Genomic DNA, 25,203 nt, shown 5'->3' with positions numbered 1-25,203 from the left:
TAGCTGGATTCTCTTGCAGTTTGGGACCCTATGAGAGTTAATTCTATTTCCCCTTTATGGCCTCTCTCTCGTTTTTTCACTTAGATACACACACACACTATGCCTATCTGCCTAATGACTGATAAAGGAACAGAATTGCCTATTAATTTTTTGTCACTTATTACATTACTTGCTGGTTGTATGGAAATGATATTTATTTGAAGTCTCATCTGTGGCAGATATTTAATAGAGCCCTTAATAGCCTCTGCTCTAGAATCCCACACTCTGTAGACAATAGCATTCGTGGTTCTCTGGAAGTCTGTGTCCCTGCTTCCCACCAAATGGCAGGAATTCAGTAGTTCAGCTGTAGTGACTAGTGGGAGAGTGTGCTTCTCTAAGGAATGTGCTTAAGAACATAAATATGTGCTTTGAGATAAACTTCATGTACATAATTTCTGTTGTGTTGTGCATTTGTTTCTCAGTCATATTAGGTTTTTATTAACATAATGCTTATGAACATAATTTTGTACAGTCCTGCTAATTAGGGCATAGATCAGATGGAAATGCAGCCAAAAGAAAACTACCTGCTGTCATACATTGCTGGAAAATGACACCTGATATTAAATCTGAGAGAATTTCATCTAGGAAGGAAGGCCAACAAAGTCTGGCTGGCTTTGAATTTTTGACTCCTAGATGAAGATTCACATTTGACTTCTTTCTTCTCTATGTGGCGAAGGATATGTGACCTTTTTAGATCTACAGTAGGGCTTAGGTAGTATTGTAAAATATGTGCCTCAAAAAATCCCAAACAACTTTCCATTTCGGCACATATATGCCACTAAAGCCCTAATACTTTGGGGTGTGTGATGGGGGTTGAGACTCACCACCGCGGCACCTTCTGTTGGTACCTCCGGGAATTAGCTCAGTCCATGTGGAGCGCCCTTTGCCAATGGTGTCCCGTCAGTCTCTCACCCTCTGTTGGCATCTGGACCCGTGTTGTTCCCTTCTCACAGAGTCCTCTTCAGAACACTGCCCAACAGCAGTGCCCCCTAGTCCATGCTCACCCCCTTCTGGGGGGGGCATTTAATAGCAGTCTTTCCGCTTCAGTCCAGCCACAGTGGCCAACCACCCCTACTAAAGTCTAACCCCTTCTGTCAGGGGTCGTGTGCAGTCTGCTATGGCCACTTCTAATAGCTGGGTGTAATACAATGGGGAAGGGAGGGGAGGGAGACCCAGGCCCAGGGACCCTCTGGCAGCAGCCTCCCTGCCCTCCTTCGCTCCCCTTGTCCGCCTCTCCATCCTGGGTCACTTCCCCTTTGGCCCCTTTGCACCTTGTGGGCCCTTGTATCAGGGCCTGCAGCTTGACAGGTACCAGGCTAAAGTTCCGAATTGCCTTCTATGATGAGATAACTGGTTCTGTGGATGAAGGGAAAGCAGTGGACGTGTTATTCCTTGACTTTAGCAAAGCTTTTGACATGGTCTCCCACAGTATTCTTGTCAGCAAGTTAAAAAAGTATGGGCTGGATGGATGCACTACAAGGTGGGTAGAAAGTTGGCTAGATTGTTGGGCTCAACGGGTAGTGATCAATGGCTCCATGTCTAGTTGGCAGCCGGTATCTAGCGGAGTGCCCCAAGGGTTGGTCTTGGGGCCGGTTTTGTTCAATATCTTCATTAATGATCTGGAGGATGGTGTGGATTGCACCCTCAGCAAGTTTGCGGATGACAGTAAACTGGGAGGAGTGGTAGATACGCTGGAGGGTAGGGATAAGATACAGAGGGACCTAGACAAATTGGAGGATTGGGCCAAAAGAAATCTGATGAGGTTCAACAAGGACAAGTGCAGAGTCCTACACTTAGGATGGAAGAATCCCATGCACCGCTATAGACTAGGGACCGAATGGCTAGGCAGCAGTTCTGCAGAGAAGGACCTAGGGGTGACAGTGGACGAGAAGCTGGATATGAGTCAACAGTATGCCGTTGTTGCCAAGAAGGCCAATGGCATTTTGGGATGTATAATTAGGGGCATTGCCAGCAGATCGAGGGATGTGATCGTTCCCCTCTATTTGACATTGGTGAGGCCTCATCTGGAGTACTGTGTCCAGTTTTGGGCCCCACACTACAAGAAGGATGTGGAAAAATTGGAAAGAGTCCAGCGGAGGGCAACAAAAATGATTAGGGGACTGGAACACATGAGTTATGAGGAGAGGCTGAGGGAACTGGGATTGTTTAGTCTACGGAAGAGAAGAATGAGGGGGGATTTGATAGCTGCTTTTAACTACCTGAAAGGTGGATCTAAAGAGGATGGATCTAGACTATTCTCCGTGATAGCAGATGACAGGACAAGGAGTAATGGTCTCAAGTTGCAGTGGGGAAGATTTAGGTTGGATATTAGGAAAAACTTTTTCATTAGGAGGGTGGTGAAACACTGGAATGCGTTACCTAGGGAGGTGGTGGAATCCCTTTCCTTAGAAGTTTTTAAGGTCAGGCTTGACAAAGCCCTGGCTGGGATGATTTAGTTGGGGATTGGCCCTGCTCTGGGCAGAGGGTTGGACTAGATGACCTCCAGAGGACCCTTCCAACTATGATATTCTATGATTCCCTTCTGCTCCCCTGAGCCTGCCTAGCGCTGAACTGTCCCAGGTGCTGGTCTCCTCACTCAGGAGGCAGACCTTCCCCTTGAAGATCTAGGAGAGACTGCCTGCTTCTCACCTGGGCAGCCTTTATATAGGGCCTAGCCTGGCCCTGATTGGCTGCCTCTTGCTCAGCCCTGATGGCTCTCTAACAGGCCTTCCGTGATTGGCTGCCGCCTTGTGCGGCTGCTCTGGCCTGCTGTACCCCGATCTGGCATGGGAGTGGGGCAGCTGCCCCATTACAGGGTGAAAGACTGCTTTGTTCTAGGGTCCTTGAACAGTCTCTACTGTGTCTGCTTTATCACTGGATCATGGCAGCCTGAGAAGTTTATGCATTGTCTAACATAGTAAAGGCTAAACTTGTGGGTGGGAAGAAAATGAGAGGGAGATTTTTGAATATGCAGATTTTTTTTATGTGAAGGAAAATGTGGCTAACTTGATTGAGTCTGCAAATGAGGTCTGGGAAAAAAGCGAAGATTTGGGAATTTACCTTGCAAACTCCATTACTGTGATCATTATCAACAACTTTGCTTTAGGAGTTTTTCTAGGAAGAACTAATTTAATTATAACTTTAGGTGGATTAGTGTAGATTGGTTGCAAGAAGAGTCTGGAATTGCAAAAGCAGAGTTTTACTAGCATGGTGTTTTAAGGGATAAAACATGGTTTTTGTGATAAAAGCTATCTTCATTTTGGATTGTTTATAGCAATTACCTTGGCCAACAGCGTTTTCCTTTGATGTATGCCTTTTAAAAACATTTCTACTTTTATCTTTGTTAGGACATTATAGGAAATGTTCACACACTTTCAGAAACTGTTTCAAGAAATGTTGGGGGGAGGAATAGCTCAGTGGTTTGAGCATTGGCCTGCTAAACCCAGGGTTGTGAGTTCAATCCTTGAGGGGGCCATTTAGGGATCTGGGGCAAAAATTGGGGATTGGTCCTGCTTAGGGGGTTGGACTAGTTGATGACCTGAGGTCCCTTCCATCCCTAACCTTCTATGATTCTATGAAATAGTTGTTTATAAAAATCTTCTAGAGAACTAGGGTGCAACGGAGAATTTTTTTTATCTGAGTGTTGTACGTAAGTTAAATAGACCAGTTAATTATCCTAAAAGTCTGTGGCTCAACTGTTCTTAATTGTAAAAAATGCCCTGTTTATGATAGTCTCTGTTCAGGCAGCTAGTAGTTTGATGCTTTTTAAATATGAGTACAGTGTAATATAAACTACTGTAAAAAAAAAAATTAGCCACAGAACATCACTGCAGGAGATCCATACTTTCGTTAAGGTTAAGAATTACCATTTCAGTCTGGAAAGTAATTCTGCATCTGCAGCAATCTTTTGTAACATAGATAGATGAAAGCAAATGAAGAAGATAAAATTCATTGCTTTTTGAAATTATTCAACAGTGCACTTCTGTGTGTATTGTTTACTGTGTGCGTATTCTGTGTGTATTAACCCCTTTGCTGAATTTTATATTCATATGCTGCTGCTTCACTCTTTCATTCTCAAAAAAAAATTCACATTTACATGGGATTTAGGCAGATGACTTCTATTAACCTCTGCATGTGGTCACATCCTATTTAAAGGTTTAAATCTTCTATCCTGAGGTCTGGAGATCTAGTAATGGGATATGATGCATATTGTGGAAAAGTTTGCTATGGGGATTTTGAGCTACAGCAGCCTTAAAATTGTATTTCTTTTGGTTTAGTCTACAGAAAAGTGAAAAGAAAAGGAGTACTTATGGCACCTTAGAGACTAACCAATTTATTTGAGCATGAGCTTTCGTGAGCTACAGCTCACTTCATCGGATGCATACCGTGGAAACTGCAGCAGACTTTATATACACACAGAGTTGTGTATATAAAGTCTGCTGCAGTTTCCACGGTATGCATCCGATGAAGTGAGCTGTAGCTCACGAAAGCTCATGCTCAAATAAATTGGTTAGTCTCTAAGGTGCCACAAGTACTCCTTTTCTTTTGCGAATACAGACTAACACAGCTGTTACTCTGAAACCTGTCACTAGAGAAAAGTGATAAACTTTCAGGTTACGTTTTTAAGTTAACTATATTTTGTTTGCTGGTAAAAACTATTGCTGAAAACCAGGTTTAAGACTAAACGCAATGAAGGATCTATTGTATTTAGCTCAGTGTTCTCTTAGAACTGTTTTTTTGGAAGGGCTAAGTTATAGAAGTGAAATATGAAGTCCATAACTTACACTAAGTGAATTTTTTAGCAGGAAAAAGATCTCAGAAAAAAAGTGCTCACATTTCTTTGAAAAGTCTTTATTCTCCTTGTTGATGTTGAGCAGATTCTCTTTTAAGGATCACATACGTTTTACCAGTCATAATAAATGCTGTTACATTATATAATGAATGATTGAAGTTACAAGGCTAGAATTAATAAAATGGTGCTCTTAGCATGCTATAAATTTGTCAATAGCTTTACATTATTTGCTAGCTCGCTATTAACTAACAAAACTAAAGATAACTAGCTATGTTCATTTGTATATGGGGATACATTTCATTTTTTAGTTATTTTACTGGTATTGGCCCTAATGTTGCAAACAGTGTAATTGCTTAGACCCACATTGAAATCAGCGGAGAAAGATAACAGGCCAAAATGTTTCCTCTGCAAAATCTTTAAAAAAAAATAGCATTCATGGCTCCCAAAGGTAGAGTTTTTAAAATGTGACCCTCATTAGATTTTTTTCCCCCGCCTCATCTTCAACAGTTGCTGTCCATCTCCTTTTCTCTGGCTGTTCCTCCAGTTTTTTTGTTTCCTTTTTCTTCCTTCCCCTTAACCTGTTGTTCCCAATTTTATTTTACTCTTGAGCATTTCAGCTTTTTCTCTGAAGCAAGATGTTCAGTCATGTCAGGCATGTCTTGTATTAAAGTGCTTTGTTAAATGGAAGATAAGGAATTAAAATCTGATGCTCCAGAAAAAACTTTTCTTCTGCCTGAGTATCTGGTATAACGATAAGAACTGAAAGTAGAACACTTTACAAATTGTTATTGTACTACTAGCTAGATAGTTGTGCTTCCTGTGATTGGTCACAATTGAATCCACCTAAAACTCAAAAGAACAGGAGGAATTGTGGCACCTTAAAGACTAACCAATTTATTTGAGCATAAGCTTTTGTGAGCTACAGCTCAAAGCAAAACATATTCAAGCAAACAAAACCCCAAGGACCCATCTTCTATGTTCATAGGGGGGACAAAGGTCATGCTCAAATATTATTAAAACCAGAGTTTTAAACATTGTGCTAAAGTAATGTCTTTATGTTCTGAATTGCACGTGCTCTGATTTACAGCAACGCAGAGTGTTGCTGCTTATTTTTCCTGGTGGTTCCAGTACAGCCACTTTGGGGTCTACCAGAGTAAAGACAAGTAAATATTTATTGAATCCACATGTCTAATGCTGTAGTTCTGTACCCTGTAAAACATTTAATAGTGTGGAGTAAGGTTTTTGAGCCATGTCTGTTCCTACTATTGGTAACTTTTCTATTGCTGCCCAAATGCATATATATCTAAATTGCAAACAATAAAAACAAAGATACCAGGGAAGAAAAGCATTACATGAGTTAGTGACTTGGATCTTTCAAATTGGATCATCTGAGGTGAAAGAGAATGATCAGGGGCAGTTGAACAGTTGAATTGCATGTGAACTACAAATAGTTTTGAAATTCTTCAAGTAGACCCCTGTGCGTTCCCGATAATGGGAGATGTGCTGGTGGTGTAGCAGGCTTTATGGAAACCTCTAAAATCTCCACCTGTTGGAGGACCCATGCACCCTCCCTTAGGGCCCCAAATGTTCTGCAGGCAAGGATATAAAAAGAGAGCCCCAAGAGCCTCGGTTTCGTCAGACTGTGTGGTATTGCGCAGGCCAGGAACACTGGCTGAGTGTCGGATCTAGCTCTCTGGAAACAGTTTCCGAGTGCCTGCCTTTAGATAAATTAATTATTAGGTCATAGTTGGTAGATAGTAGTAGAAAATTTGGGGGCTATTAGGCGCAGACATGCTGGCAGTTGTTCTCAGATCTGTGATGGGAGATACTAAAGCTAAGAGACAGGAGTTCAAGAGATGTACTTTATGTTCAGTTTGTAATCCCCTCCCTGAACTGATCTATAAAATTGCTAGCCTCTCTTTCATATCACTTTCCAAGATCTGTTTTGCCCTGGTGCCCATATGAAACTTGCCAACAATTTATTGCTAGACTCAGAGGCCATCTTGCAGGTGACTGATGGGTAGTTAGGGAAAGCTAATATTATGGAATAAATTATGTAATAAAAATAAATTAATATTTATATAAAATGAGATTTGTCTCCTCAACCCACACCCTTCATAAGATGATTCCCATTTTAAAATGCAAGTAATTTGGGTCAGGAACCATGCCAATTACTGTGTTTAGAAAATGTTTTGCACAGTAAAGTCCCGATTAAAATCTCTTGACACAACCATAATATGCATATTTAATAACTAAATAATTAGACATTGGTAACATACACTGGGTGAGTATAAATATATAATCAAAATATAAAAAATGAGATGCAAATATCCTACACATGCCAGCTTTATTAACTGGTATTTCTAAAATTATTTTTTGAGTTTTAAGTAGTTTTGGGATCTTTTTGAAGGAGACTGTGGGGCAAATTCATCCATGGTGTAAGTCCCTTGAAGTAACTGGAGCTATACCAGAAATGAATTTGCTTCCATAATTGTGGCAATGAAACTTTGCATGGAATAGTCAATGTACATAATTATATCTGCCCCTCAACAATGTGCTCGTATGTGGTGCAATATATAGCTGTCTTAAATGTATCCTTCTTGAGATACAGGTCACTTGAATCCTGATTGTTCATTGGAAGTCTTTGCAGACCTTACGCAGCCAGGGAATGAGTACCTTTGTTGTTTGAATAAATCAAACCTACCCATTTATTTTTTTTCTTAATGAGATTTATTCTTTATGCGGCAGAATCTTCTCTTTTGATAATTTATTTTTATCATGTTCAGCTTCTAACAGGGGGAATACAGAGGGACGGTAATCCGTAGCACATTACAACTAAAGATCTTGAAACTTGGCATGCCAAGTTATTTGTGTTCTTTAATGCGTGTCATCGTGACATGAAGCTGGTGAGCACCTCTTGTATTTAAGTGATTTCTGATGATTAAGTATCTGTTTGCTAGTGATCTAGAAAATGGTGCGTGATGGTTCATTTTATATTCATTTTAAAAAAAAGTGTTACTTTAGGCACGATAGAGCAGCACTAGAGAATGAATGAAAAATTGGGGGGATTCTATGGAAACCTGGTTACTGACTACAATACAGAATACTCTGAAAGTCAGACAGAGTATGGCAATAAATTGGAACAAACTCAAGTGTTGCAACATCAGAGAGTTTTACTTTGTTTTCCTAGAGGTCAGTGTGCTGATATACTACAACATTTCAAGGATTGCTATCCCAACTAGTTTATCTGTGAACACCATTTCCCTACCATTTTTTCTGTACAGTATGTAGAACTCAGTGTAAAATTTACATTTCTTTGAGGGGCATCTGTCTAAAGCAGAAGCATGCATATGTGAGTTGTGCTAACTGCCAGTGTAGAGAAGTGGGTTGCCAAGGTTTACAAGCAGACTCAGCTAAGCTTTTTTCACCTGACCTAGTAATCTTGGTTCTGGAGGTAACAATACAGAAAAGGTCCTTCCTGCGTTGTCAGTGCTATAGGTAGCACTGGAATAGATAATACTTACCCACTTTATTCTTTGTGCATCCAGCAGTGAAGAGGTGGTTAAAACAGTTCCAAAAACAGTAGTGAACAAAGAGTAATATAGAAGTGACATTACGCAAAGTAAAACTATTTCCCCATGTTTATTCCCCCTCCCCTCCTAGCGCCCCCCCCCCCCCCCGGTTCCTCTCACGTTCTTGTCAACTGCTGGAAATGGCCTAACTTGATTATCGCTACAAAAAGTCCCCCCCATTTCCCCCCCCGCTCTCCTGTTGGTAATAGCTCACCTTACCTGATCACTCTTGTTACAGTGTGTATGGTAACACCCATTGTTTTATGTTCTTTGTATATATAAAATCTCCCCACTGTATTTTCCACTGCATGCATCCGATGAAGTGAGCTATAGCTCACGAAAGCTTACGCTCAAATAATTTTGTTAGTGACTTAAAAATTCTTCAGTGATTTTCTTGCTTCTTAGAATATCTTACCACTTGTCCACCAGGTTTAAAAAGAGTATGTATGAATGCTGACCGTAATACTGATGTAATGATGTTAACTTCCTAATATGTGAGCTGCTTAGTATTCAGCAGAGATCAAGACAGAATATTACATGAGACATTCAATCTGAAAGCCTTCTCCTTGATTTGTTTTTGGCATCCAAATTGATGCATCTGAGCAAACACATGATTTGAGATTCAGTTCTTGTCAGTGTTAGAGACCACTCAGATGCTGTTCTGGTGTGTCCTTTTCAACTTAACTGTTTTGGGTTCTAATCTTCAGTGCACTGTGGAGAATGTCTGCATAGTATCTTGTAAACATTTTCATCATTTTAGACCTAGATGAAAAGGATTTCTATTTATTCAAGCTTCAGATGATTTGCAATCAGCTTTCTCAAATGGACCCAAGAACTTGCTTAAAATTTTCAGTGTGGTAATGGTAAAAAATAAACAAAAAATCATTAATGAAATAGATGGCCTTGTCCCAGATTGTTATCTTGCACCCAGTTTATTCAAAGTAATGAGTCAGTTTTTCTCTTCCTGTTTCCAGGAAATGAATGGCATGCTAAAGAGCATGCTTTCAGAATGGTTTTCTACCGGATTCCTAAACCTGGAACGAGTCACCTGGCAGTCACCTTGTGAAGTGCTTCAAAAGATTAGTGAGTAAGTGCCAAGAATTTCCAATGTTTTCAGTGTTTGTTGAAGTAGTTTGAACAACGCATTGGCTCTTCTGCAGACACTTGTGCAGGTCCCAACTCAAGAAATTGCATTCCTATGCTCTACTGCAAAGTACGATTAAAGAATTGCAACCTTACACATACTGTTTAGCACATACTTTGATTTTAACAGAATTATGTAGATCATAAACAATATCCTTGGGGCGTGAGATGATTCATTCTTATGGTCTTATTCAACATAAATTAGAGCTGTAGGCTCTGGGAGAGTATGCTTAGAGCCAAGAAGAATCTTTCTTGTGATGGCCATAAAAGACACACAAGTCTATTCTGCTGCTGGTGAACTCTACATAGTAAGAAGTCAGTATAGTGTACCAAGACGATACATCTAATCAAATATTATTGTAATTCTTCAGCAGTCATGTACAGTATGCAGAACTCAGTGTAAAATTTACAGTTAAAGCTTTGTTATCCAGCATGTTCAGGGAATGGGTAAGTCAAAAATTCCAGTTAACTCACAGGGAGGAAGTTTGGATGCAGGAGGAAGCTGGAGGTTGAGAGGCAGGAGTGGGTGGAGGTGGGAGGATGCTCGGGGCAGAGGGTTGTGGTTTGAGCTGCCGGATCCGGGCAGTGCTCCCCTCAGGCAGCTCCTCGCAAGCGGTGACCTGTCCAGAGGGGCGCAGCCAGGCAGCTCTGCACGCAGCCTTCGCCTGCAGGCACTGCCCCTGCAGCTCCCATTGGCGCGGTCCCCGGCCACTGGGAGCTGCGGAGCCAGTGCTCGGGGTGAAGTGGGGGCAGTGCACGGAGCCCCCTGCCTGTACCTCTGTCTAGGAGCATTGACTGTGGTCAATGGGAGCTGCGGGGGCGGTGCCTGTGGGCAGAGGCAGCACGCGAAGCTGACTGGCTGCGCCCCTCCGGACACGTCGCTGCTTGTGGGGAGTTGCCCAAGGTGAGTGCCGCTCGGATCCGGCAGCCCGCACTACAGTCCCCTGCCCCGGATCCGGCACCCCAAAACTTCTCCCAGATCCCAACCCCCTGCCCCGAGCCCCTTCCCCCATCCAAACTCCTTCCCAGACCCTGTACCCTCTCCTGAAATGCTGGTTTATAGAGCTTTCTGGTTTGTAAAGTGCCGGATAACACAGCTTTTCTTGTAAATTGAGGTCAAGTTTATACAAGTGCCTTGACAATCAACAATATTTATTTGTATCTTCCTGTCTTGTATTCAGAATTGCATTGATTCCATTGGAAATGTATGAATCAAAGTTTTATTGTGCTGAATTTTTTTTGCCATACTTTGAACTCTAAGAAAAGCTTTAGGAAAACAACATCTCTAAAGAAAGAGTTGTGAGGGTAGGCAACTTCATCTGTTCTTTGTAACACAAAGAAAGTAAAATGGTGATACAAGCTAGGTCTGCAAAACAAAAATAAGTGATAGAAATCCAAGTCTTCCAAACTAGAGACTGGAGCATAAGAATTTTAAGACTAAAGTTTGTTCAATGAGTATTTAAAAAGATGACTGAGGGAATTTGTGTTCTACAGAAACTTCTTAATAAAAGTTATTTAGTTTAATTCTATATGTGATTAATCTGTGGATATTGATAAATTAAAGGATTTGAATAGAGTACTAAAACTGGTTGAGGAGAGACTTCACGTTCTTGTTTCAGTGTTTTACATGAACCCTTTTGAAATATTAATTTATAAAACCTTTCACTAATATCTAGATTCCTTTTTATAAAAAATGACACTATTCTGTGTGCATGCAACAAAAGTATTAGCAATAGGATGGGATGAGGAGGTTGGATTTTTAAATTGTATTTGAAAATAGCATTCCATCAGGATAGACGGTAATACTGTGAGGAACCATTTTGCGCTTAATGTGTAGTGCTTTTCATCCAAAGCTTTCAAAGTTCTTTACAAGGGCAATCAAATATTTTCTCTATTGTACTGTTGGGGAAACTGATGTCTGAGGGGATGTGATATACCCAAGGTCATTCAGTGAATCAGTGGCATAGTGATCTAATCTGATCTCCTATGTAAAATACAAACTGCAAGCTGGAATTTATGTTCCAGAGAAGGCTGTAGACAGACAGAGAGTGTGTGGTAAGTGAGATATATTTTACAAAATCTATTATGTTACAGTTAGAGGGTGAATTTCATTTATAGCCTGATCCTGCCCTATTGATGTCAATAAGAGCTTTGCTATTGACATTAATGGGAGCAGCATTGGGTTGATACAGTGGGTTGAGTGAAGTCTGTCTTTTTAGATGAAAATCTTAATTTTTTTAACCTCCTATTCAGTTCTGAAGCAGTGCATCCTGTCAGAAACTGGATTGATATGAAGCGTCGAGTTGGGTCATATAGAAGGTGCTACTTTTTTGCCCACTGTGCAATCCCTGGGGAACCATTGATAGTCTTGCACGTAGCACTAACCAATGAAATCTCCAGCAGCATCCAGGTACAGTCAGCATATTCTATACCTACTCCAATGTTTAAATTGCTAAATAGGCTTGTTTAAAAAAGGTTGGTTCAGAATGGATCAGAAGTCTGTGTTAAACTCTCATTTTGAAAATCCAAGTTAAGTTCTTGGTGCTACTAATGGCACTTCTTATTTTTTCAAGAATAACTCAGTGAGTTAATGATTTAGGTGATGTATGTGAATTGTAATACAGTCTTTAGAATAAGTGGCAGGAATCTTTGTTCACTGAAGAAAGGTCTATTTTGGTGGTTGTGTTAATGATACCTGCCAGTAATGGGTGGTTGGTCTCTTCCCCCCCCCCCTCCATTATGGTTAGAGAGCTAGCTTTCAAAGTACAGTGAAAGCTGTGTTGTCTGGCACTTCACCAACCGGCAAGCTCTATGAACCGGCTATAAATGTCTGGTCTTCGTTGAAAGTCTGGTTGGCGCAGGCTCTCTACCTGGCTCCGGGTGGCTCCCTGGAAGTGGCAACATGTCCCTGCTGCTCTAGGCACAGGAATGGCCATGGGGGATTTGGAGTGCGGGATGTAGTGATTGGAATATCTTTTATACTGTGCTAGAGTTTGACTTTGTCTCAATAGATTGAATACAGTAAGAGAATGGAAAAAACTGTCAACGTTTTTAATAAATTAAAAAGTAGTAAAATGAAATAAGTCTTGTGGTGATGGTGACTCTTACTAATTTTTTTTCACAGGCCATAGTGAAAGAGGTTCCCCCTCTAGAAACAGAAGATATGAACAAAATTACTACAGCCATTTTCTATTCAATCAGTTTGACGCAGCAGGGACTTCAGGGTGTAGAACTGGGGACTCACCTCATCAAACGAGTTGTTAAAGAATTACAGGTAGGTGTGGTAAATTACACTTCGGGGTATTGTTCTGCCAGAGTCCTTTTTTTCGGTAGTCACTGTGCCTCATTGCTCAAGATGTAGAGCTGCCATGGATTCCCATTAAGCCTTTGACCTTCCGAGGGCTGAAAAATCTTTTTCCCATCTGTATTTAGTAAATCGGCACTAAACTTTAATATTGGCTTTTTGATTTTCTGTTTTTTAAAAAATATGGGACTTGTTTGGTAGCTTTCTTTAGCAAAATACCTCTTAGCTGACCTAGTTAGAAGGGATTTTTCTTATCTGAATGCAGATTTTTTTCTCAGTGCATTATAGTATGTTTTGTCATTGATATTATATATATAGAGAGAGAGACACACACACACCTCTTCTTTGTTTTTGGAAACTAATAAGTTAGATGTTTGAGGCTCAGATTTTAAAAATAATGAGGTTAGAAGGGCTTAGGAGCTGATATAGAAGGTGTAATATAAGACCTCTTGTGGTCCAAGTTCAGGGTACAACTCCTTTTCCTCCTCCTTCTTCCTAAAAATGTCTTTTATTTACTGATTGTTTTAAACTGTTGAAGTTGAACTCTTAGTACAGATAATTTAACTTCTACATTGGTGCAGAATGTAGTATTTTGGTATAGTACAGAGAACTGTGGAATGGAATATTGCAGATAAGTCTAGGTCCATATTAAAGTAATTGCAACTATTTATCTATCATTGGCAATTTCTTTGCATTGTTACTAACATTTCACTGCAAGGTGAACAACTAACTGATCAACATGTCTCCTATTCTAATTAGAGCTGATCAAAAAATGGAGTGAGTGTGAGTATGTGAGTGTGTGTGTGTGCGTGTGCGCAGAAATCTTCCCTTTTTAAAATTTCCCAACCACCTCTAATTATAATAAGAGAATAGCACTCTATTGTGCACCCAAATAATTGATGTGGAGTATGGATTGTATAAGAATTTAGAAATAGTATGTGAAAACACTACTGCATTTGGGCTATCAGTTGCGTTGTAATTGTAAATAAAATGTCTGTGTGTGTCTGCTATTTTACCTATTGTAACAAACACATCCACCATTCTAGACTCTTGGAGAAGAGTTTATTTTTCTTGTAGCTGTTAGGAATAACTGTTGGAGGATCTGTTCTTCCAATTAAGCTGAATTAACATTTTCAGTTTAGTGAGATAGGGTATTGGAGCATATACACACAGATACATAAGTCCTGACATAAATTGGGGCTATCAGAAATGCATATATTCTGACTGTCCTGTTTTAATCAGAAACATATACATCATGAAGTAGTTGAACTTCAATGTGTCAGTTAGTTTTGTAAAGAATTTAAAGAAAAGAATAATGCATTAATCCTTAGTATTGCACTAAACAATTGCTTTGAACTATAAGCAAGGTAGATAAAATATAGTGAAAGCATTAATAGTATAAGAAATGTTTAGTATGAAACAATACTCTTACTGAGAGAGGCATTAGAAAATCCTGACTTCTCATTTTATTAAGTTAATATTTAAGCAATCTTGACATGGGCTCAGGCACTTATGTTCCCAGGGATTGCCCAGAATCTGTTGTTGTGAGTTCTGGAAAAATTTGGTTTTCTGTTACAGGATTAACTTCTGTATGAGCTTGGTGTTAGGTCAGACACTTAGGTTGTCAACTTCTTAAAAAGTAACATTTTAGTCAACAAAATAAAATATTAAAAATGCAGTCACGTTTGCTTTTTCCAAGATGGTACTGAAAAGTCAGTGCAAATCTATCAATTTAAATGTAGGGCCCTATCTTACTCGCACTTGTTGAAAACAGAAGTAGGCTGTTTAATGCCTGAGAGAGGCAAATAGGCCTCTTTTTCACTGTAATGATCTTTTTGTAGATGTAGAGACTAAAGAACTTAATCACAAGAGTATCTGGAAAAGATGGGGAGTGAAATTTACATACAGTGTTATAACCGAGTCATGCAAAGTGGTGTTCTCGCTTGATTTTAATGACAGCTGAAGATTCTCAGCAACTTTGAGAATTAGACCCTACAAAGTTAGAAATCCTTTAGTGTCCTAAATTGGGATTCATAGTGTTGTTACATAGTGAAATTCAAAATCCAAGCATTCTGGGCATTAAACATTTTAATTTTGGCTTTAGACAGGCATTTAGGAAGTTGTCTCATTAAAAGTTTAGCTTGCTCATGTTAAGTGCCAAACTAAATTACTGTGTTTTGCTCTACTTGCTGGGTGTCATTCCCATAGATAGTTAGGCAGTAATATTATTCTCATGCCTTGATTTTAAAAAATAATCCTTGGGGAGAATAAACAAAGAGAGTATAATGACGATATGAGAAAATATGTACTATTATTTGTTTGTTTACACTCCACTATATTTGATTAATTCCAAATCACTTAATTTCAAGCCTCTGTAACTTTTAATTTCCTAAGGAAATGACCATGTTCTGAATGTTGCCATCTTGAAAATGTTTAAATGTAAAAATTAGTGAGAACCTGATAGCTGAGCATTTGGCAGAATACTGGAGCTATATTTTAACTGTGTATTGGAATTTGGAAAATTTTAGGAACAAATTGATCGTCTGTACATAGGGTTTCCGAACAATGTGTTTATTTTGGAATACAGTCTCTGTGCTTTTATATATCAGTGTACTGATGATTTTGATTATGTAATCATAATTTGTAAAAGCTCTTGTGATGGATGGCTATGAGCGGTTTTCTGTTACTCTTGGCGTGTTCTGTGACTAGTTTTTAGGTCAGATGTAATAGGGAAATATATTTGATGGAAAAACAAAATAAGTGAGCAGAAGGAACACATTTCTCAAAAAAACCCCCAAATCTTCATGTTTGAACTATGCAAGAGAAATAATTCTGGAGAAATTTTTCTGGAATTTTACAGTGCACTTAGGGCAGCTCTGTAGCTAGTTAAGTTACAAATGAATTCTTGCCAATGTGTTGGAAATAGAAATACTTTTGGTGGATTTGCATTATGGAATAAGTACAATGACATATTTCTTGAAGCAAGGTCTTTATAGATTCTGGTATCCACCACTGTGGAAATACTAGTACAGTGAAAAAGGCCACTATTTATTTTTTATAATGTAGGGGGTTGTGTGAATTGTATTTTTTTTCCCACCTTCTTGGTTTTCAGACAACTGAAACATTTTCGCTTAATCATAAAAAAATAATAACAGAATAAATACCCAAACAGGGAATCAAACTGAGAACAGATGTGGCTGATTTCAGCCCAAAAATGAAGAGATGGGGGGAGAATATTAGCAACTGAAAATCAACCTGTAGAATGAATCATAGAATCATAGAATATCAGGGTTGGAAGGGACCCCAGAAGGTCATCTAGTCCAACCCCCTGCTTAAAGCAGGACCAATTCCCAGTTAAATCATCCCAGCCAGGGCTTTGTCAAGCCTGACCTTAAAAACCTCTAAGGAAGGAGATTCTACCAATGGAAAAAACTTGACATTAATTTTAGACTTCACAGCACCCATCTAAGATTATGCATTGTATTCATACGTGTTGAAGAATGTTACATAAATATTTATCAAATATTTGTCAATACATAAATATTTGTCAATTTATTCCTTTTCTTTGTAAAGTGCTTTGAGATCTACTTATGAAACGCGCTGTATGAGAGAGAAATGATATTTGCATATTCAGTAGTTTTTAGATTTAAATGGCACGTGGGGTCACCATCAGTTTTACCATATTTCAATCTGCTCTAATGTCATAAAAGAATAACCTTTCAGCAGACTACAAACTGAGTTGAAAGCTTGTTCAAAATGTTAAGAACTGAATGATTTATGAAACATATTTTCTCTTTTTCTGGGGGAATTTTTGTGAAATTCAAAGTTCTTAATTGCCTCAGACTGAAAAACTTGGATTTCATTTCATCTTATATTTCCCAGAAAGTTTTATTATTAGAAAGATGAAACGGGCTTAAGTATGTCAGAAGAGCAGTTAAAAAGTTTCCCAGCAACCTATTCTTTGTTGTCTTTTATTCAGGAAATTGTACATGGGTTGGGTAATCACAAACTTCAGTAGAATCAAGAAGAAAATGATTGAAGTTTCTTCAGAAAGAAGTAATACAGGTATAGCATCACTGTATCGAATGTAAAACATCTCAGTCTGTTGCAGCTCCACTGGCTAATACACAATTCAGATTTAATGTAATGAATAGCAAAAGGTCAAAATGGTGCTGATTTGCTTAAAAAGAAAGGTTTATGACCAAAGAACAAGTCAAGGTGTCAGCTCGCCAAACGATTTGGATGAAGAGGCAGCAAATGCTATTCATTCAAATGAAACAAATGTCTTAGTCATGGATATTCCAGAGGGGATGGACGAAATTTTTCTGGAATTTTACAGTACACTTAGGACAGCTCTGTAGCTAGTTAAGTTACAAAGAGACCCATATTTCTTTTGAGTAACATTTACAGTATTGGTAAACTCCCCTTCTCTGGAATAAATTGGTGAAACATAAATTTATTAGAATTTATTAAAATAGTCACACTCTGTGGAGAACAGAAGCATGAAAATATATTTAATAATTATTCAGTATACCTCACTTGTCATTGTTGCAGGACTATGTCATTCTAGATCAGATGTTTAAGCCATATTTGTTTAAACAAAAATATTCTCCCCTCTGCAAATGTTGTTTAATGTGAAACTATTTCACCTGTTTATAGAATGCGTGTTCTTCTAAAAGTCTGGTCAGGCAGTGCTTAAAATTTTTGGTGATGCTGGAAACTACATTATTTAAACAAATAAAGTGTTGTAGGAAAACCACTGAGAATTTGACAGATTCATGTGAGTAATTCAAATCTTATGTAGTGTCCCAATACTGCTTCCCATCACATCTGTGCACATGTGATTGCCTGGTCATTGCAGTCCACCAGGTCACTGGAAGAGCATGTGTGCTCAACAGCTGGCATCACAGGAGATGCTTCATATTTTGAGGCTCTCTGCCGCAGTTACAGGTATTGGGGCCAGTGATGTAGCCTGACTTGATCATCGCATCTCTAGACTGGGCAACTCCAGTGCGGAGTCATTGAAGTCAATACCATGTAGTCCAGAGCTGACCTGCATTGGATGGTAGGTGTTTGACTATTGGGAGCCGGCTTCCTGAGAATGTTGTTTCATCTGCTAACCTTGGCTTTAGTTTTCTCAATGTGATCTCTAAAGGAGAGTGTGCGGTTGAGAGTAACACCAAGATATATAGGATTTATGGAATGAGTAAGTTTTGTCCCAAGCCAGCTGCCATTGAGTTCACATTTGGCTACTTGTTTTTTGAGATGGAATGCACTGTCTTGCATCTTTGCTGGGTTTACAGACGGTTGGCTGCATAGTACTTGTCTAGGGTGTTCACCAGAGTACTGTCTAATATGCCAAACTCCTTGGGCTTTGTGGTGATGTACAGATTATCTGTGTAGATAAAGTATCTTGTGCCAGGGTAGCTTGACTGGTCATTTGTGTAGATGTGGAATAATGTAGGTGCTAAAACACTATTTAGCAATCCACACTACCAAGGGTCAGTGTGCTGAAAATTTACTATCCTAGATATTCTTATTATATCATGACAGATTCTTCTATCATTGCACGTAACATGATTAACATTAGTTGATTCTGAGTTTGTTGGAAGTGTTACCTTCTCTGATAGAGGTTGGAACGATGGCCTCCTTTGCCTATCATTAAAATGCCACATGCTGCTATGCTATGCAGCATTACTTGAGAAAGCATGATTCTGATGGAGATTTACACAAGAAGTTTGGAATTAATGTACTGAAAAATTAATTGTTTACATTCCTAATTTTGTCTCACTGTAATATATATACAGTTAGTCTTTCAACGTACTTTACCAGGAAGAGTATTAAATTACATAAATGAGATGCCTGGTACGCCTACATAATTGTGCTGTTTGTAAGAAAAGTGACCTAATTTTGGCAGAGTTGCCATGTAACGGAACAGCGTGTAGCTGCAAAGAGATGATATGCTATTATAATTTGTATGTTGTCCTCTTTCAGCTTTTTTGCATTAAATAAAGTAAAAACGAATGATGCAGCAGGTTCATTGATTTCCTGAAATTTCAGATTCACGGACAACCACCCTTGTTTCCCCATTCTTCTGGTGCCTTGCCTCATTGTACCTTATTCTAGCCACGTAGGCAATCAATAACAATATATGATGTGTTGTGTTAACCTCGTTTCCTACACAATGGGGATATTCTTACTATGTGTGAAGCTCTAGAAGGAGAGTGTTTTGTTTCTCTGCCGTAGCCACTTCTTTTCTATTGTAGTGAAATATTCTCCTTGTCTACAAAAAGGCATCTCACTTTCTCCATCTCAGAACAGTATTTTGGTTTGTCTCCATGGTTTTGAATGAAAACCATTTCACAAATAACTGGTATCAAAGGGAACCAATGTCTGAAAGCTGAAGTCAGACAAATTAAAATGAGACATTAGGCATGCTCTTTTAACAGTGGGGGTGATTAACCGTTGGAAGAAACAATTAAGGAAATTGGTTAGATTCTCCATTTCTTGAAGTCTTTCAAGACTGGATACCTTTCTGGAAGGTATGTTTGGAGAAAACATAAGTTATTGGGCTCAATACAGGGGTAAGTGGCTGAAATGTCATGACCTGTGATATGTAGGATGATCTAATAGTACCTTCTGGCCTTAAACTCTATGAATCTATGAAAAGCCACTTTTTATCCCACGTCTGACTCCTTTCTGTCTGTCTTTTTGTAAGAACAACTCTTCCTTGTTTGGGTTCTAGCTATTCTATTTTTCTACAGTGCCAAGATACTAGTTGACTTGCAGACTTTAATTGGATCATGAAACTTTGCTTCGCACTTTTCTATCTCCTCACATAACACCTCTACAGCCAAACTTTAAGAAGGAATGTTTAAACACTTAAAGAACTACCATTCTTAATGATTTCTTTTCAAGTTTTAAATAGTTGCAGATGATGTTGATCTTACAATACCGGAAACTGTCACAAGAATCCTGTAAAATTCTGTAGGCAAGCAAGATTAATAGATTCCAGCACCAGAGGGGACCATTGTGATCATGTAGTCTGACCTCCTCAATACAACAAAGGCCACAGAGCTTCTCCAAAATTATTGCTAGAGCGTGTCTTTTAGAAAAACAACCAGTCATTAAAAATGCCAGTGATGGAGAATCCACCACGACACTTAGCAAATTGTGCCAGTGGTTAATTACCTTTACTGTTAAAAATGTATGCCTTATTTCCTGTCTGAATATGACTTGCTTCAACTTCCAGCCATTGTACTGGGTTATGTTTTCTCTGCTAAACTGAAGAGCCCATTATTAAATATATGTTCCCCATGTATAGATATTTATAGACTGTAATCAAGAGACCCCTAAACCTTCTCTTTTTTTAAGCTAAATAGATTCAAGAAGCTCAATCACTATAAGGCATATTTGTAATCCTTTAGTGATTTTCATGACTCTTCTTTGAGCCCTCTCCAATTTGTCAACATCATTCTTGTATTGTAGATACCAGAGCTGGACACAGTATTCCAGCAGCAGTCTCACCAATGCCAAGTGCAGAGGTATAATAATCTCTTTCCTCCTATTCAAGAATCCCCTGTTCATGCCTCCAAGGACCTGATTAGACTCTTGGCCACAGTGTCTCACCAAGAGCTCATGTTCAGCCAATTATCCACCACAATGCCCAAATATTTTTCAGTCACTGGTTCTCAGGATAGAGTTCCTCATCCTGTAAGTATGGCCTATGTTCTTTGTTCCTAGACAGCTGTATTTACATTTAGCCATATTGAAATGCATATTGTTTGCTTGTGCCCAGCTTACCAAGCGATCCAAATCTCTCTGTATCAGTGACGTGTCCTATTCATTATTTACCATTCCCCCAATTTTTGGGTCATCTGCAGACTTTATCAGGGATGACTTTATGTCCTCTTCCAGGTCATTGATAAAAATATTAAATAGCATAGGTCCAAGAACTAATTCCTGTAGGAACCCACTAGAAATACTGTGAGTATCATTTGTTGCTGTGTTCTCCGGGAGTTGCATAGTGTTTAAAACTACACAGCAATAGTTTCCACCCATCCAAGTATTTCTGGGACTGTCTCACATTTTCAGGGTGAAGAAGCAGTCCTGCAAACCTCATTTTCAGGATGTCAACTGTTTTGTTTTGTTTTGTTTTTTTTTAAAATAACAAAAGGATCTATGCAACATACTGCTGACACTAAAATAGAACATAATGTTTCATCACAATGTTTCAGTGCAATGTCGTGTTCACATTTGTCCCGTTGGCCTTCTTAGTTATGCATAACTGTTCTACTGTTACCTTGCACCTCTCCCTTTTTTTGTGTATTGCATCTGTCTGGGGCAGAGAGTTTAGTTTTTCTTTATTCAATGCCTAGCACAACTGGATCCTCTGCCTTGATTGGAGCTCTAGGTAATACGGAACTACAGTTAGGCCAGACTCTTATAAATGGAAGCCTTTTGACTCATTAAAGTAAAGAATATATAGGTCCTTATCCAATAATGTTGGAAAAACAAAAATGATCAATCCACTTGTCCGTTCTCTTTTCTGTGGTGCCAAAAGTGCATTCATACCAGTCATGGTTTCCTTCTTCTCTCAGCTGCAGAAACAAAATATACTAGCTTCCTAAAGGAAATTAAAGCTGCAGGTGAAGGAATAATAAATATTTAAAATGTCATAGTAATGACATTTCTAGGTGCATATTGTCTTTGCTGGGATGAATACACGCTTTAAATCAATAAACTAGCAACTTAATGATCACAGTTTACTAGCGATTATATTTTATGAATGTTTCTCTCATATAGCACACTATATCCTGAAAAGATTTAATTTTCAGTATGAAATATGGTAATTTGCCACAGGGATGGGGGGAAGGGAGAGAAAGGGGCTTACTCAGCAGGATACCAGTAGCATTTATATTAAAAAAATAATTTTTTTTGAATCATAGCAATCAAAATAAGGTGGTATCATAAATCCGGTTTTTGTTCTGAAACTCGGTCTGAATGAATGGCACCCCACTAATCAGTCTGTGATTTCTAACCAACTTCAAACAGGCTAATTCCAACCAGTTCTTGTAAATTAAGATCACTTGTTTTTAAACAGATGTATTGTGTCTCCAGTCTTACAAAATCAGAGGCTCAGCCTGTTACATTGGCTATATTCAATGAAAATAATGGAGGGGACTCAGGACAAGAAAAAGCTTTTGATTACTGAATTTTCAGCAACATTTCTTGTTTAAGATCAAAGCATAGCTTCGTTTACTTTAGTGGATAAAGATATGCTGACAACATAAACACCCAGGTGCACAAAGGATCAGTATGTCTACTGAAAGGATAAGAAAAAATATAACATTTCAGAAAATCTTTCTGTAAGCATATAGACATTATTTAATTGAACATCGTTGTTTCAGCTTCAGAACATTTTTGGTAAGAAAAACTCCTTTGTGTGCGGTAGGATTTTTTTATGTCAACCGCATGTCAGCTAGGACTGCTGAAGACCCCTTGCATGTAGATACCTAACAAAGACCCTGATTTTCCTAATTTAACTCTGCAAGATATTGAGGGGAAGGATGATGTTTAATCAAAGGCCCTTTAAGCAGCGTTAATAAGAGACAAACTGTTGCTAACATGTCTGCATAACTAATAGGTGGAGAAGGGCGCAGCGCTGGAATTTGTGGAACTTGACAGCATTTAAAATGAAGGGCTACGCTCTCATTTTATTTTACTTTTTGTATGATGAGTTCTGTGGCCCCTCTTCTCCACTCACATCATTTCTCCCCTTTCTGTTATGTGATTTGGGTAGGTTGGTGGCAAGAAGGAGATGGGGCATAGAAGGTTATTAGAGCCAGTGTTGTTTGTCTCTGAGAAGAGGTATCTCTCTTAGGTTCTCTGCTGTCCTTCCTTTGTCTTGTAATGTCTCTTACTCTCTTCCTTCTCCCTCTTTCTGGCTGTTTCTTCTTCCTTCTGCCTCTTGCCACTTGTTCCTTCCTTCCATTGCTCACAGTTTTTTCTCATACCTTTCTACCTGTTGTCCTTGTTAAACTCCACCTTGCCATACTTCCCACACGTGCTCCCCAGCAGCGCTCTTCTCCATTATTAGTGATTGTGGTGCCTATAAACTACAAGAATTTATGGCCCCATGCTGCCTGGGAGGATGCAATTTGTGTCCAATTGGATTGGGATTATATGATCGGGCACAATCCTGCCTAATTAAATGTACGTGGGCCAGGATTGAGAGCTGTGTCAAAATTTAGTACGTTGAGACTGTGTGAGCCACTTTCATTGCTGTAATAATTTAGCATAACGTTAACATTGCTTCTGCATTCTTAGGGGAGAAATTGACATGTTTTAGTATTTAGTATTTGTTTTAGGTACTCCAGTGTGATATCTAACCTTTATGAATCTGTAGTTTTGTTGGGAAGTGGTTGAGGTTTATATATGAAGGGGGAAACAGACTTCTCCTGTAGGTGTGGAAAATTGATGGCTTGCCTGCAAGGTTTTGAAATGCTGGCTTGATGCTGGCATAATTTAATGTCAGGATAAGTCTTATGTTATATCTTTGGAAGTGATTTTTGTGTAAATTGTGATAATTAGCCACTTGGCTCTCAGTTAAAGCAGGTATGGAAATTACCCTTTTCAGTGCTGATTACAGGCGGTTGTGTTGACACCAAATAAGTAGCAAAGTATACTTAGTTTAACATGAGAGACTTAGTTTTTTAATGAGAGAATGTTATTTCTTGAAACTCTGAAATACCAAATATAGCACTGTTTACAGTCTTTGTACAGCCACCTGGAAATGGGTTAGATTTTGGACAAAGATTCTTAGATTGTTAAATGGGATTATTTATTTATTTTATGTGAGGGGAGAACTGATTTTTTTTTTTTCCACGTGGAGAACTTCCTGTCTCAAATTCTGCAACACCAGACAGGCTCTGTTTTGAACCACCATTAGATATTTTACATCCTTTAAATACTATACACAATCCTGTAAATGAAAAACAGTTAATGTGATTACATGATTACCCTCTCAGTAATTTCAGTCTCTGACTGAACCAGGGGCAGGTGACTTCAGCCAAATTGACTTAGACAATTTGAAGGGGAAGAGCCCTTTCTTCCTCTTTCCGTCTTAAGTTCTTATACTGTGTTTATCATTATGTTGTCTAAGTGATACTACTCCGTGATTCTTTGGTGAACTTGAATACGTGTTTAAGGTTTACCTTGCTCATGACCTCAGTATGACTCCCACAACAGTAGGTTTTATTCCCCTCCTCCCCCCAAACTGAGCTACATGCACCAGTTGAGAGGAATCTAATGCATTACAGCCTGAAAGCACTTGTCTTATGGAACCTCTTCTGCAGAGCTGTGGCAGCGAGGGCAAAAGAGGAACATATAATCATCAATATTATTGGCAGCCTAATTTTGGCAGAAGGGCTCAGCTTTCTGATAATACTCCTTCATTGCATTTGTTTGCTCTGTATTTTGGGTCAGCTAAAAGTGAAGGACTTTCCAAGGCTGCCTGAGTTCAGTGCAGACATTTGTTTGGAGCACCGTTCTATCCACAGTGACTTTAAAGGGGCCAACAATATAATTACAGTGCTGAGTCAGCTGTGAATTGGTGGCAGCATCTTAAGACGTGTAGCACAGCAAGAATTTTGTTGATGTTAAGATAGCTTACGCTGATGGCATGCAGTAAGTTATTTATGTGAAAAATAGGTAGATTTGGGAGTAATGTACAGAGAAGGAAAACTTGTGTACAAACTTTGTTATATAATAAACACACAGATCTTTTCAACCACTATGTGCTAAAAGATGCAGTTTAGGAATGGTGAAAAAGTCTTTTAATTTTGCTGCCAGTAATATATTAGGGGGAAGAGGGAATATTATGAAAGAACTGAGTAAACTTTTTAGCAATATTTTATCTATTTTTTCCCTTACAGTTTAAACACTTAATGTTTAATACATTTCTGTAACCCTTCACATGTTTTGAGTTAACCTTTGTGGACATCTGCTTGAGCAGCAGAAGGTTATTCAATTCATGATTTCCCAAGGCATTGTAATTTTTTAAAACTTGTTTTCATCCTCCAGTAAAACTCATTTTTTTTTCTGACTTTGCCTTAACTTAACCCACTGTGACACATCTGCTTGTAAATGCCAGTATAACTTCAAAAATGGAACCCCTGTTGCCATTTTTCATAAGGGAAGCTGCAAAACATTCTGTCATGAAGTTATATCATTAAATCAGAAAAGACACAGCCACTGAGTTAGAAATATGTTTATAACCACTCTTTGCATTTAGTTCTTTATTTAGAAGGACTTTTGAATTTATAGGAATATGGGAATTGATTTGTGTAGTC

General features: G+C 38.7%; 1 protein-coding gene across 2 annotated transcripts in view; it reads left to right on the top strand.

The window, feature by feature from the left end:
• Window positions 1-25,203, top strand: part of MLYCD (malonyl-CoA decarboxylase) — a 44,941-nt gene that overhangs the window by 8,684 nt on the left and 11,054 nt on the right. For both annotated transcript variants that reach the window (XM_084644778.1, XM_084644779.1), the window contains exons 2-4: window positions 9,378-9,490; window positions 11,800-11,956; window positions 12,671-12,820. In XM_084644778.1, the coding sequence (XP_084500904.1) occupies window positions 9,378-9,490; window positions 11,800-11,956; window positions 12,671-12,820 (420 nt within the window). The remainder of the gene's footprint in view (window positions 1-9,377; window positions 9,491-11,799; window positions 11,957-12,670; window positions 12,821-25,203) is intronic.

Source organism: Lepidochelys olivacea (assembly GCF_965140295.1).
Source record: "Lepidochelys olivacea isolate rLepOli2 genome assembly, chromosome: 12".
Classification (NCBI taxonomy): Eukaryota; Metazoa; Chordata; order Testudines; family Cheloniidae; genus Lepidochelys; species Lepidochelys olivacea.
The sequence above is the reverse complement of the archived record's forward strand: the minus strand, read 5'-3'. Positions and strand labels throughout refer to the sequence as shown.